Below are 11,181 nucleotides of genomic sequence, written 5' to 3' on the forward strand. Positions count from 1 at the left end.
TCATGGGATTAAAAGTTGTCCTGCTTTTTGTCTTCCAGGCAGATTCTGCGGGAACATGGCTGCCTGCCGACGCTTCTGCAGCACCTGAAGTCTCACAGTCTGACCATCGTGTCCAACGCCTGCGGCACGCTCTGGAACCTGTCTGCCCGGGACGCCAAAGACCAAGAGGCATTGTGGGAACTGGGCGCCGTGGGCATGCTGCGGAACCTAATCCACTCGCGCCACAAGATGATCGCCATGGGTAGCGCCGCTGCCCTGCGGAACCTGATGGCCAACCGACCGGCGCGATACAAGGACGCCAGCGTGGTGTCACCGGGCGCCGGAGCCCCATCATTACACGCACGCAAGCAGAAGGCGTTATTCGAGGAGCTGGACGCACAGCAGCTGTCAGAGACATTCGACAACATCGATAACCTGAGCCCCAAGGCCGCACACAGGAAGGGGAGGGGCTGTAATGGCGCCGGAGGAGGAGGGGCCACCACACGCTCGTATGCCAACACACCGGTGTTGTCGAGCCCAAAAAATGGAGACGGATCAAAGAGGACAAGCGAGGAGGCGGTCTATGGACGGCCGGTGTTCCCGCCCAGTGTCCGAGCGTCCAGTGACAGCCTGAACAGCGTGACGAGCGCCGACGGATATGGCAACCGCGGCAAGACCAAACCATCTGCCGAGCCCTTCTACTCATCGGACGAGAGCGGCGCCAACAAGTGCTGCGTCTACAGGAAGTACCCGGCCGATCTGGCACATAAGATCCGCAGCGCCAACCACATGGCGGATGACGACGGGGCGGAGCTGGACACGCCCATCAATTACAGCCTGAAATACTCGGACGAACAGCTGAACTCTGGGAGACAGAGTCCGAGTCACCGCGGCGGCATCGAGAGCGATGAGGACGACGAGCAGGACGCCCGTTTGAGACGGAGGAACGACGCCGCCGACACCGTGACGAGCAGTGGTCGCATCAGCTCGGTCCAACCCCAACGCTATGTTGTCGTCACAGCAACATCAAACTACGGTGCTGACCCGGCCACCGAGCAGCCAATAGACTACAGTCTGAAGTACGGCACAGACGCCTCCCGAAAGGAGTCTGCCGCTCCCTCACTCCCCCCACCTCCACCCTCTTCCGCCGGTAAGCTCCGCCCCCCTCCTCCACCCGCCAATCGGGCGGTGCCAAAGAACAACCAGGAGTCGACACAGACGTACTGTGTGGAGGACACGCCCATCTGCTTCTCCAGAGGCAGCTCTCTTTCCTCGCTGTCGTCAGAGGATGAGGAGGACAGTGATGTCATCGGGAGGAAGAGGAGAGGCGGCAGCGTCATCGGCGGCGGCGGAAACGACTACCCGACACTTCCTGTTAGCGAAAAAGACGCACATGAACAGCAGCAGCAGCGACAGCAGAAGGAGGCGGAGAGCCAGACGGCTGCCGCCCCGTCCTCACGGGGACGGCGAGGTCACCACCACCACCACGGTCACGCCCATCACCACCACCACCACCACCACGTGACATCGTCATCTGGCGTCCGAACCCCTAAAAGCCCGCCGGAGCCACCGTACGCTCAGGAAACGCCGCTGATGTTCAGCCGCTGCACGTCGGTCAGTTCCCTGGACAGTTTCTCCACCTCCTCCATTGCCAGCTCTGTGCGCTCCAGCGAGCCGTGCAGCGGCGTGCCGAGCGGCGTGGTGAGCCCCAGCGACCTGCCCGACAGTCCGGGACAGACGATGCCGCCGAGCCGCGCCAAGACCCCGCCCCCTCCGCTGCCTCCGCCACCACAGGCTGTGAAAGAGGAGGAGAAAGTGAAGAAAAAGGACGAGGAGGAAAGCAGCGCCGACGTTCTGCTGCACTTCGCCACCGAGAGCACGCCGCACGGCTTCTCACGGGCGTCCAGTTTGAGCGCGCTCAGTCTGGATGAGCCATACATTGCTGCAGAGATGAAGAAAAAGAAAGAGGAGGAGGGGGAGTGGCGGTCCGAAAGGAAAGAGGAGGCGGCCAAGCAGATCCTTGACGAATCGGACGACGACGACGACATCGAGATCTTGGAGCAGTGCATCAACATGGCCATGCCCAAGTCGTCACGGAAACCAAAGAAGCCGCAACAAGCGGCCCCACGGAAACCCAGCCAGCTTCCTGTCTACAAGCTCCTCCCTCCTCAGAACCGCGCCCAGTCACAGCAGAGGAAGGACGTGCCCCCCCCACCAGAGGAGGTGCCTCGGGTGTACTGCGTGGAGGGAACGCCCCTGAACTTCTCCACTGCCACCTCGCTCAGTGACCTCACCATCGACTCCCCGCCCAATGAGGAAGCGGGAGCGGCCACCGTCATGCCTGTAGCCCCGCCCACCTCCACCCAGAGAAAGCGGGCGGGACTTCCTGAGGGCGAGAATGGAGATGACATCCTGGCAGAGTGCATCAGCGCTGCCATGCCCAAAGCCAAACCCAGGAAGCCAATCAGAGCCACTGCCAACGGAGAACACCTGCAGGCCCCACCCCTCCCCCCTCCACTTCCTCCTCCAGTGCCGCCCCCACTCGGCCCGCAGCAGCAGAAGAAGAAACCCACGTCTCCAGTGAAGCCCATGCCTCAGCGGACCCCGTATGGTGTTGCCGCAGCAACAGCGGTCAAACCCAAACCGGGCTTCGCCTTCGACTCTCCCAGACACTACACGCCCATCGAGGGCACGCCCTGCTGCTTCTCACGCAACGACTCACTGAGCTCACTGGACTTTGACGAAGAGGATGGCGTCGAGAAGGACGAAGAGAAGAAGAGCAAAGAAGAGGAAGTCAGGAAGAGGAAGCAGCAGACGGCAGCGGTTTTCCCCCGAACCAAGCCGCCGACCAATCAGACGGCGACAGATGAGAAGCAGAAGTTTGCCATCGAGGACACGCCCGTCTGCTTCTCCAGAAACTCCTCCCTCAGCTCGCTAAGTGACATTGATCAAGAGAACAACAACAAAGAGTTCGCTCCGCCGCCACCGCCACCTGACCAGCAAGACGCTGCCGCCACCTGCCGCCAAGTCTCCACCCCCTCCTCCGCCACAACCCGAATCAAAGCCCCGCCCACCGGCCGCCACTGGCTACGCCCCTAAAGCCTTTCATGTGGAGGACACGCCCGTCTGCTTCTCCAGGAACTCGTCGCTCAGCTCTCTGAGCATCGACTCAGAAGACGATCTTCTGCAGGAGTGTATTAGTTCTGCGATGCCAAAGAAGAAGAAGAAGGCCGCCGCCCACCCTGTGCCCGCCGCCACAACACTTCCTGCTCCTAAAGCAGAGGAGGGCATCCTGGCAGAGGAGGAGCCGACGGAGGCCCCCAGGAGTCCCGCCTCCCCGGACTCAGAGTCCTTTGATTGGAAGGCCATTCAAGAAGGCGCTAACTCCATTGTCAGCAGCCTCAACGCCGCCGCCGCCGCTGCCGCCTCCTCGCTGTCCCGCCAGCCGTCCTCAGACTCCGACTCGGTGCTGTCTCTGAAGTCCGTCGGATCCCCGTTCCGCTTACCGCCGGCCACCAACAACAACGCAGAAGAGGAGGAAGAGGAGGGGGAGGAGGAGGTGGCGGTGAAGCGGGGCGCCAAGATCCTGAAGCCGGGTGAGCGCAGCACGCTGGAGGCCAAGAAGAAGAAGGAGGAGGAGGAGGAGGAGGAGGCAGCCAAGGCCGTGAGGGGCGGCAAGAAGGTCTACCGCAGTCTGATCACCGGCAAGCCCAGGGCGGAGCCTGCAGCCAGGGGGCGGAGCAAACCCAGAGCCGCCGCCATGCCCAAAGCTCCAGGAAGTAGTGACAGCGCCGAGCGGGGAGGCGGGTCCTCCAGGGACTCCACCCCTTCTCGTTCCTCCACTCAGAAAGCCACAAAACTGTCCCAGCTTCCACGCACCGCCTCTCCAGGAAGCGCATCATCATCATCATCAGCGCCCAGACTGAACAAACAGAGCACAGCAGGCCGGAGCGGCGGCATCCCCCGCAGCGAGTCCGCCTCCCGCGTCAACAGCGCCGCAAACACCAAGAAACAGAAGGCGGAGTCTGAGAAACCTCCAGCACTCGTCCGTCAATCAACCTTCATCAAAGAGGCTCCAAGTCCGACGCTGAAGAGGAAGCTGGAGGAGTCGGCCGCCGCCGCCGCGCTGGAGTCCCCGACCAGCCCCGACACGCCGCTGCCGCCGTCCAACCGGAGACAGGACGTCAACCGCTCCCACTCTGAGAGCCCGTCACGCCCCCAGGAAGTGACATCGTCACGGTTCAGCCGCACCGGCACGTGGAAACGAGAAAACAGCAGCGGAGGAGGAGGAGCTGGCAGCGGCGGCAGCAAACACTCGACGTCGTTACCGCGCGTTGGAACGTGGAAGCGGACAGGGAGTTCTTCGTCGGTTCTATCGGCATCGTCGGAGTCCAGCGAGAAGGGGCGGAGCGAGGAGGAGAGCGCTGTGAGGTCAAAGGGCACGTGGAGGAAGGCCAAGAGCGGCGGGGACTCAGCAGGTGGGCGGAGCTTCAGCGACAAGTCAGAGGACGTGTGGGTGCGTCTGGAGGACTGTCCCGTCAACAACCCGCGCTCCTCGTCCTCCTGCTCCGCCCGCTCGCCCACCGCCGCCAACGCCCCGCCCATCATTGACAGCCCCGCCCCCTCAAAGATCCCCTCCTCCTCCTCCTCGTCCTCAAACCTCAATTTGAGGCGGAGCTGCGAGAGCCTGGATGACAAGCCGCCGCCCGTGGCCGAGCGGCCGCCGCAGCAGCGCGTTCCGCAGCGCAGCGGCGCCGTGGCGGCCAGGGTCAGCCCCTTCAACTACACGCCCAGCCCCAGGAAGAGCAGCGCCGACGTCACCGCCGCCGCCACCACAACCACCACCTCTTCGTCCTCCAGCACGCCATCGCGGCCGTCACTCATACCCACACCCGTCACCAAGAAACGGGAGCCTAAAGGCGGAGAGGGCGGAGCCGGCGGAGGAGGAGGTGGAGCAGGAGGCGGTGCCGGCGGTGGCGAACGAGGCTCCTACATCGTGACGTCAGTATGAAAACAGAACGTCTGACACAAAATGGCCGCCACAAATGAACATTTGTAAATAAAGAGGAACGACCACGAGTGTGACGTGTACAGGAAGTCCGTTTGTATTTAAGTGCTAGCCCCGCCCCCTCAACTTCCTCCCTCCCCTGATTGGCTCCTCTCACCTGTCAGTCAAGCTTATTTAATCAATGAGAAAACTAAAACTGAACTTTTTATGTTTTTATACCACTAAAAATAGACATATTTAGCGCTTAGCTCCGCCCCTCTGCTTGTGTCCCTGCATGGCCCCCCCCCCACCCTAACAATGACAGTTACCATGACGACATAATGACGATGATGGTGATGTTTCTGCTAGCTGTAGCCTCCGAGCGGAGTTTGGGTCTGAGAAGCCGATGAAACCGAGTCTACAAACAGTTTTTTGTTGTTTTTTTTAATTGGATCTAAACCTTTTCTTCACATCCATGTTTTTCTTTGAATAAATTTTTTTCTGATTTTTAAAACTTTTCATCCCATTTGAACCTTTTGTCTGATTTAAATGTTTCTCGTCAGTTTTTTTCCTGGACTCAAACGTGGTTCCGTCGGCTTCTCTCATCCATCCTCTTTTCTCACAAACTGCTTTTCAATCAGGGAGGAAAGTTTTCTGTGCGACTGTAAAACACGCGGCTTTGGGCTGAAAACTTCCCGCTCTGTTGCCTTGGAAACAGAAAACACTGTAAAACGTAAGTTATTGCTGTAAAACCTTAAACTTTTAACTTTGAAGCACATAATTTAAAGCAAAAATGATTTTTGCCAAAAAGTTTCCACAGTTTTGTTTCTGGCTGTAACTTTACACCTTTTTTTTTTTGTCAAGGCAAAAAAAAACTTTTTGGTGAAATGTTAAACAAGAAAATGAGAAATAAAATACAACATTTATGGTGAAAACTGGGTAAATGTGTTGATTTGAGTCGCAACATCAGTAAAATTTTCAGGATGATTTCAGGTAAAATCCTATTTTAAATGTTTGTGAAAGTATCAGTTTTATCATTGGTTTATTCATGTTCAGATCGGATCAAACACAAAGAAACTCCAGACTTTCATGTATCTGCCTTCAACAGGAAAATGACAGAAACTGGTGGAATCCAGTAAAAATGTCAAATAGTCAAATATCGCTGGTTTTTATTTATTTTTATATATATATATATATATATATATATATATATATATATAAATTATTTATTTATTTATTTATTATTGGCATAAAGCAAATTTACATAAGAATGGGAAAAACATTACAGAAGAGTATAGAAGTACATTTGGAAACCTGGTGGAATAGTTCAACACAACTATTACAACCATCTGAAACAATTCTAAATCAAATGCTGACATTAGAGAATTACAGTTCTGAAGTGTAACAGCAGAGATGAAAACATGGTGTTAATGGAAGTGAACGGGACATTTATGAGCACGAAGGAAACCAGGAGAATCTGACAGAACAAACACTGATGAAGTCACATTTTAGCTGATGACATCACATGTTCAGATGATGATCTGTGACATATTCAAAGCTCATCCCACTGTTATTTATTATATGGAAAAAAAAAATTTTTTGTGTTTTTCTTTTTTTGTGATAAACCATTCAGAATACAAATAAAATATCAGATCTATATCAGATTTAGGACCACATATGAAAGTGGTCTGGGTCAGATTAGTGCTGTTCAGACTGTCTGGAACAGATCAGATCCAGGTCACATTCATCTGCATCTGAAGAGGAACTGAGGTTTGAAGTATTTAGACTTCGCTGTAGGAGTTAAAGTCAAACCTAGAAAACACATGAATGTCCGGACCCGGGAACCAGAGCCGGACTTGGGAACCAGAACCTGCATCAGTTTCAGACCCACAGTGAATCAGCGTGGACTCAGAAAACCAAACTTTGTGTTTTGTGGAGTTTTATTTTCTGAGGCTTTAGTTTGTGCTTTTAATATTTTTTGAAGTAAAGGTGTAAAGTGAAGGCTGTTTTTTTTTTTTAAATAAAGACAGTCATTAAATGTATAAATATAATCAATCTGACTAAAGGAGGATTTGTTTGTGTTTCAGTTCAACTGTCAGCATTAGGGCTTTTATTTTGAAGTTCCGAATAGGAAGTGGTGCTCATATATGACGTCACGCCCGGTCAGCTGTTTTCTCTCAGGTTATGGACGCTCAAAAGGTAAGAATCCGATCGATCGATGGGTCTCTTGTCAATCCTGGCACGTGCTCTGCGGCTGTGCTCGACCCTCGTTAACGGTGAAAACATGAACGAAGCGGATTAGCTTCAGCTAACGTTAGCATTAGCCGTTAGCCACAGTGTGTGTGGTGGAGCCAGCTTCACTTTGAATGGAGGCTTTGACAGAACACTGTCTCTGTCTCTCTCTCTCTCTCTCTGTTTCTACCTCTCTCTCCCATCAGCTCTATCTAATGACCATGTTCGAACTATAACCGGTTTATTGATCATCGATTAGCTGCCGATCATTCACTGTGTGCGTTGATCGCTCACACTCGCTTTCAGCTTCAGCAGACATTTAGGTCACACTGTAAGAAATGAACCGGTAAAAATATACAAGTCACACACTGTAAAAAATGAACCATTAAAAACTCCCAGATAATACACTATAAGAAATACACCATTAAAAATATTTGTCAAACGTTGTAAGAAATGCACTGTTAAAAATATGTCACACACTGTAAGAAATGAACTGTTTAAAAACTCCCAGATAATACACTATAAGAAATACGCCAATAAAAATATTTGCCACACACTGTAAGAAATGTACTGTTAAAAGCATTACGGTCACATGATGTAATAAACGAACCATTTAAAATATTTAGAAAACACACTGTAAGAAATAAACCATTAAAAATATTAATGTCCCACACTGTAAGAAATGAACCATTTAAAAATTCCCAGGTAACACACTATAAGAAATACACCATTACAAATATTTGTCAAACACTGTAAGAAATGCACTGTTAAAAACATTATGGTCACATGTTGTCATAAATGCACCATTTGTAATATTTAGATGACACACTGTAAGAAATACACAGTTGATTTTACCTTGATGCTGGAGTGACAGAACACATAACACTGTGGTCAGATATGACGCAAAGAAATGTATCTGTAAAAATATGTATGTTCCACACTGTAAAAAATGTACTTTGGAGAACATTTCAGTCACACACTGTAAGAAATGTATGGTTAAAAATCTAACCATTGTTGGTCAACAGGAAGCTCTGCGCAGGATCATCAGCACTTTAACCAATAAGAATGAAGACCTGCAGAACTTCCTGGAAACGGTCGACAACACGCTGACGGGGCTCCAGGTCAGCAGCTGATTGGCTGAGAGGCAGCAGAGGGGAGGGGCTTAGATAGAATGACTCACTAATGGAATGTGTCCCCGAACAGGACGAGTCATGGAAAGTGATGTCAGAGCTGGAGGCGGAGCTTGAGCTCTTACGTTCCACTCTGGAGGAGAAAGGGGCGGAGCTTCGAGCCGCCATTAAAGAGGAGCAGCAGAGGAAGGAGGCGGAGCTTCAGGTGCATTTGTTCTTCTGTCGTTTGTCTTTTATTGTTTCTTTCTTCTTCGTTGTCCTTTTTCTTTGACGTCGGGTTTGTCGGTTTTTCTTTCAGAACCAGCTGTCGGAGGGAAAGTTCGCGCTGTTGTCGTGTGAAGAGCTGCTGGAGTTCGCAAACCAAACCCTGACCATCACCAACGAAGAAGAATTCCTAAAGGTGACGAAGAAACGGAGTAAAACACAAAACCAAAGACACGAGCACGTTTTCCACAAATGAATAAAGTTTTTTGGTTTTTCTTTTTTCTTTTCAGGCGGCGAAACAAATCAAAGAACGGTTCGTTTCCTCATGTTTATGTTTCAGTTTTCATGTTTCTGTGTTCAGTTTGTTTTTCCATTTGGATTCTTTTATTCAAATTTATCTAGTCATTTATAATCCTTGTGTCACTCATTCATTTGTTTTTCAATTTAAAACCAAAAATCTAGAAACAAAAAAATGACTCGTTTGTTTGTTTTTCATTTTTAAAAACCAGGATGAAAAACGGATAACGGTTCATTTTGACATTTTCTGATTTTGTGCTCAAATGAAAAATGGAAAAAAATGGATAACGACCATTTGACCTAATGTTGCTATTTTCAGTACAGTTCAGTTGTCTGAGTCGGAAGTAGTCGTTACTAGGGAAAAAATAAAGAAACGGAATCCTGGAAGACTGGAGGAATATTTTGCTATAATTAAGCAGCAGTTTGATACGTACGGAAGTGTACTGCATTCACACCAAAAAATTAATTCGGCTTGTTTTTCTGAATTAACGAGATAAACAGAAGCTTAATTATAGCAAAATATTCCTCCAGTCTTCCAGGATTCCGTTTGTTTATTTTTTCCCTAGTAACGACTACTTCCGGCTCAGACAACTGAACTGTATTGAAAATAGCAAAATTAGATTAAACGATCGTTATCTGTTTTTTTTCCATTTTTCATTTGAGCACAAAATCGGAAATGGAAAAACAAACCGTTATCCATTTTTCATTCTGGTTTTGAAAATCAAAAATAAAAAAACGAGTCATCTTTTTGTTTTTTGTTTTTAAATTGAAAAACGAATGAACGAATGATACAAGGATTATTTTTCATTTAGTATTTTTTTCATTTGATAATTTCTTGGCTTTTATTTCTTCTGTTTTCTATTTTCTGCTCAAACATTAACAGAACTTTTCAGAAATTCATTCACAGCTTTCAACTGATTTGCATGTTAACTCCACCCCTTAACACCATAACCCCGCCCCTTTACCACACCTAACCCTGCTCATTAACCTTTCAAACTCCGCCCCTAAAACTAACCCTAACCCCGCCCACCCTGCTGGACCGCCCTCGTTGCCAGGGTAACCATGGCTCCGGCTTTCCGCCTGTCAACTCGTCTGGCGGCATCGGAGAACATGTCGCAGTTTACTGTCGACTTCAGCGTGGAGAGGGCGGAGCTTCAGCGGCTGCACTTCCTGCCAGGTGATTTGATGAACTTCCTGCCAGCTGATTGGTTCTCAGGGTTCTTCCTGTCAGCTGATTGGTTCTCAGGGTTCTTCCTGTCAGCTGATTGGTTCTCAGGGTTCTTCCTGTCAGCTGATTGGTTCTCAGTTGTCCTTGTGTTCTTGTCTCAGTTCCTCGAGCTCCAGAGGTCGACGCCTCCAGCTGCGTTGCCCGTGACAACACCATCACGGTTGCCTGGCGACCGGCCGGTGAAGACGCTCCGGACGGTAACTCCGGCAGCGGACGAGTCGGATGCTACGAAGTGGAATATCGAAAAACCAACCGCGACAACGCCCTGAGGACGGCAGGAGAGGCATGCTGGGAAAAAATCCAGGACATCAGAGAGACACAGGTCACTATCACAGGTGAGGGGAGGGGTCAGAGGTCAGAGGTCAAAGGAGGAGGGGCTTCAGGTACTCTGACAGCGTCTGTTTTTCTGCTCGTTCAGATCTGAAGTTTGATTCACAATTCATCGTCATTCGAGTTCGAGCGAGAAATAAAACAGCAGCCGGAGAGTTTTCAGAGCCGGTCGTCATGGAAACAAGAGGTAGATGGATGGATGAACAGATGGATGAACAGATGGATGGATGAACAGATGGATGAACAGATGGATGATCAGATGGATGAACAGATGGATGATCAGATGGATGAACAGATGGATGATCAGATGGATGAACAGATGGATGATCAGATGGATGAACAGGTGGATGATCAGATGGATGAACAGATGGATGAACAGATGGATGATCAGATGGATGAACAGGTGGATGATCAGATGGATGGATGGATGGATGGATGATCAGATGGATGAACAGATGGATGAACAGATGGATGAACAGATGGATGGATGAACAGATGGATGGATGGATGATCAGATGGATGAACAGATGGATGAACAGATGGATGGATGGATGATCAGATGGATGAATGGATGGATGATCAGATGGATGATCAGATGGATGAACAGATGGATGGATGATCAATGGATGAACAGATGGATGGATGATCAGATGGATGATCAGATGGATGAACAGATGGATGGATGGATGAACAGATGGATGAACAGGTGGATGAACAGATGGATGATCAGATGGATGATCAGATGGATGAACAGATGGATGATCAGATGGATGAACAGGTGGATGATCAGATGG

General features: G+C 50.1%; 2 protein-coding genes across 3 annotated transcripts in view; both read left to right on the forward strand.

Moving 5' to 3' along the window:
- Positions 1 to 5,857, forward strand: part of LOC115416141 (adenomatous polyposis coli homolog) — a 32,176-nt gene extending 26,319 nt beyond the window's left edge. The window contains 2 exon segments of the mRNA XM_030129865.1: positions 39 to 2,997; positions 2,999 to 5,857. Coding sequence (XP_029985725.1) covers positions 39 to 2,997; positions 2,999 to 4,990 — 4,951 coding nt within the window. The 3' untranslated portion in view covers positions 4,991 to 5,857.
- A 1,249-nt stretch (positions 5,858 to 7,106) lies between these two features.
- LOC115416150 (FSD1-like protein) overlaps positions 7,107 to 11,181 on the forward strand; it is a 9,960-nt gene continuing 5,885 nt past the window's right edge. For both annotated transcript variants that reach the window (XM_030129873.1, XM_030129874.1), the window contains exons 1-8: positions 7,107 to 7,165; positions 8,224 to 8,319; positions 8,402 to 8,533; positions 8,627 to 8,728; positions 8,823 to 8,845; positions 9,885 to 10,006; positions 10,159 to 10,392; positions 10,476 to 10,574. In XM_030129873.1, the coding sequence (XP_029985733.1) occupies positions 7,151 to 7,165; positions 8,224 to 8,319; positions 8,402 to 8,533; positions 8,627 to 8,728; positions 8,823 to 8,845; positions 9,885 to 10,006; positions 10,159 to 10,392; positions 10,476 to 10,574 (823 nt within the window). In that variant the 5' untranslated portion in view covers positions 7,107 to 7,150. The remainder of the gene's footprint in view (positions 7,166 to 8,223; positions 8,320 to 8,401; positions 8,534 to 8,626; positions 8,729 to 8,822; positions 8,846 to 9,884; positions 10,007 to 10,158; positions 10,393 to 10,475; positions 10,575 to 11,181) is intronic.

This window comes from Sphaeramia orbicularis, unplaced genomic scaffold (assembly GCF_902148855.1).
Source record: "Sphaeramia orbicularis unplaced genomic scaffold, fSphaOr1.1, whole genome shotgun sequence".
NCBI classification, from domain to species: Eukaryota; Metazoa; Chordata; class Actinopteri; order Kurtiformes; family Apogonidae; genus Sphaeramia; species Sphaeramia orbicularis.